General features: G+C 44.2%; 1 protein-coding gene across 2 annotated transcripts in view; it reads left to right on the forward strand.

Moving 5' to 3' along the window:
• rab11fip2 (RAB11 family interacting protein 2 (class I)) overlaps window positions 1–3,140 on the forward strand; it is a 25,313-nt gene that overhangs the window by 20,218 nt on the left and 1,955 nt on the right. For both annotated transcript variants that reach the window (XM_015379996.1, XM_015380005.1), the window contains exon 5: window positions 104–179. In XM_015379996.1, coding sequence (XP_015235482.1) covers window positions 104–179 — 76 coding nt within the window. The remainder of the gene's footprint in view (window positions 1–103; window positions 180–3,140) is intronic.

Genomic DNA, 3,140 nt, shown 5'->3' on the forward strand with positions numbered 1-3,140 from the left:
AACTGAAATAAAATTTAAAAATCAGTTTACTTTTTTTTTTTTTTCAGTGGCCCTAATCCTCTTCCGTACAAAATGTATGATATGGTGCATTATTTTGTTTCAGTGACAAAAAGCAGAGCGGACATGAGGACAGCATCTTCAGCCAGAAGAAGAGGAAGGACTTTTTTGGCAAGAGAAATGTAAGAAAGTCCAGAAAAAAGTTTATTTTTTTTTCTTTAAGTGTTGTATTGTTGCCAGTTGTCAGCTGTACCTGCTGGATAAATGATCCCAGTAATTGCACGGCCTGCCTTCACGTTCATCTTTCTTAATTGAGAGTTTCGTTTGACGCAGCAGCTGCTGACATGGATCAGGAAAGGCCTCAGAAAACTCAGAAGTGCCATTGGGCTAATTAGCAGCTGCACCCGTCGGTCAGCGTGTCTGATCGGGTCATAATTTGAAAAGGTGTTAAGTTTCAGAGCTGCGCCGGTCGCTCACTGATCTGTAATTGCTCTGTTTTTATTGTGACAATTGATGGAAATGACATGCATCGCTTTAACTACTGGTACCGTATTTGTGTTTAATGCTCAAACTGGTTTTAAAGTATCTCAAACTGGAGGAGAAAATAAAATAAAATCCCAGACTATTACACAGCAGAAGTGGAAGGAGGGGGGGCAGTAGCTAAAGTGATGCCTAAATGAGAAGGAGAATGCTGATAATGGCTTTCCTCACCTAGCTTTGCGGGTGTTGAGGGCTGTCGGTATCCACACATGTGCCCCCCCCACCCCATGCGTGCTGCTGTGCCTTCCAGAAATGGCAGCTCCCATTTCCTCTGCTTCAAGGCCCTAATTAACCACACAGAGGAGGGGGAGGGAGGGCAGTGAGAGATTTCAAAGAGCTCAGCGTTTAGATTCTCAAAGCTGAGCTCATTAGAAACTGTAATGACACAACTGGAGAATGCCAAGTGAGCGCCTTATCTCCTTTTCACCACTGATCGGAGAAAAACTGGTCATCATTACTTTGCCAGTTCATGGTCATTTCCGGGCCTTTGTCAGCAGCCGCCGAAGCTCCCGCTCATTATTATGCCGTGAGACTTCTTTCCCGCTCCATCTCAGGTGGTTCTGGTGACGTATCTCTCGGGGAGATGTCTTCTCGCTTGTTTTTGTGCGAGGAACAGATTACCGAGCTCTGTTCCTGAAACCTTCCTCGTTTAATCTCAGCTGCAAATATTTCATTTGGGGTCGGCGTCGCCCCACAGTAGCCTTTCTGCTGTCAGAGGCGATAAGATACGCCGCTCCAGGTCTCTCTGCATTGTCTTTCCAGCAGCCGCGGAGGCTTGAATGGTGCACCGGGAGTGGAAGCTGATAAGTGAGGTATTTTAAACAGGGTGAAGGGTTTGGCTGCTCCATCCGTCTGTGGGAGGATGCCCAGCGCTGAAGCGATAAAGTGGTCCCTCATTAAAAACGATTACAGCCAGTCTCATAGCCGCTGAGCATGATCTGCACATACCGTCCCTCTCTTCCTTTTCCAAACAGATTGTCCTCAAAGAGCCGAACTGAGCTTCACTGGACCTTTGCTTTGCTATTAATTAATCTGACCTTTAGTTACAGAAACATGCTGCTTGCCATTTTCTCTCAAATAAAGGCTTTATTTTTTTCTCAAACATCTCCATTAGATTCCCTCAAACTAAAGAAAAATGCATTATTCAGTTTTGTTTGAGCTCTTCCTTCTTCCTTCCCAAACATTTGAAAACACATCTGCTGTTGAAATCATGGACATATGAAGGTTTAAAGCGGAAGTAAAAGCCCTCCATTTTATTTATTTCCAACATTGCTAATTACGGAGATGATACTTATTCCTCACGTCAAAATTTTACTTTTTTACCTTTCTTACGTTTTTTTATGTAGACTTGAAAATATATATTCTATGTTCTCCCTCATTAATACCGTATTTTCGCGACTATAAGGTCCATATAAACGTCTTTTTTTTACCTCAAAATGTGAGGCGCGCCCTATAGTGCGGTGCGCCCTATGTGTGTTGTTACTGCGGATGTTGTTGAGACCGCCCTGAGAACGTTAAAGGGGGAAGTGTGGCTGAGGCAGGTGTATGTAAAGAGACCAGGTGGTTTTTTCCACGCATCACCATTGCTGTTAATCTGTGAGTCCATGAGTGCCCATCTCACAGCCGATGTGGAAAACAAGGTGAAACAAATGAACGCTGTGCTCGCCGTTATTCCGGAAGGTCTGACAAAGGAACTTCAACCGCTCGACATCAGTGTGAAGCGGCCGTTCAAAGTAAGGCTGCGAGCGGCGTGGGAGCGATGGATGACAGACGGAGACCACAGTTTCACGAAAAGTGGAAGGCAGCGCCGGGGGAGTTACGCCACAGTTTGCGGATGGATTGTTGATGCTTGGGCTAACGTGTCTGCTGGCACTGTTGTTCCAGCTTTCGCAAAAGCCGGCATCATTTCCGAGGAGCGGCACGGCACGGAAAGTGACTCTGACAGCGAAGAAGGGGAAATTGGCATGTCTGATTTAGTGCAGCTGTTTAATTCAGAAACAGAGGATGATGACTTCGATGGGTTTGATTAATACTTTGTAATAAATACTTGAATAAAGCACAAACATACTCAGTTTTGCTCCCGCTCTATTTTTAAATATGCAGTAGAGGTATTTAAACGTAGTAGAGGACATGTACTGGTATATTATCCCGCGCCCTATAGTCCGGTGCGCCTTATGTGTGTGTTAAATACAGTAATGGCACACATAACTGAGACTGCGCCTTTTAGTCCGGTGCGCCTTATGGTCGTGAAAATACGGTACTGAAAAGTAAAGATGGACTGGTTTTGTCGTTCTTGTCTTTGGCGTTTCTCAATATGTGTACTTGTGCGTTCTCATGTGCCCGTGCACTGTTCTAATTCACAAGAAGAAGAAGACTGAGAATGGACAAAGTCCCCGGATGTTGTTCTCGCCCCTCCGTCTCTACCGAGCATGCATCAGAGCAGACTGTCACTACTTGATCCGTCCCGGAAGCATGACTTCTATTTTTGTAATCTAAATAAAATGTTAAAATTGACATTTTTTTTATTTGTTTGTTTTTTTTTTATTTGAAAAAAATAATGGCTTGCCATTATTGGTTCCATCCCGATAGCGGAACCAATAAAA

This window comes from Cyprinodon variegatus, unplaced genomic scaffold (assembly GCF_000732505.1).
Source record: "Cyprinodon variegatus isolate N-32 unplaced genomic scaffold, C_variegatus-1.0 Scaffold11, whole genome shotgun sequence".
In the NCBI taxonomy this organism is placed as follows: Eukaryota; Metazoa; Chordata; class Actinopteri; order Cyprinodontiformes; family Cyprinodontidae; genus Cyprinodon; species Cyprinodon variegatus.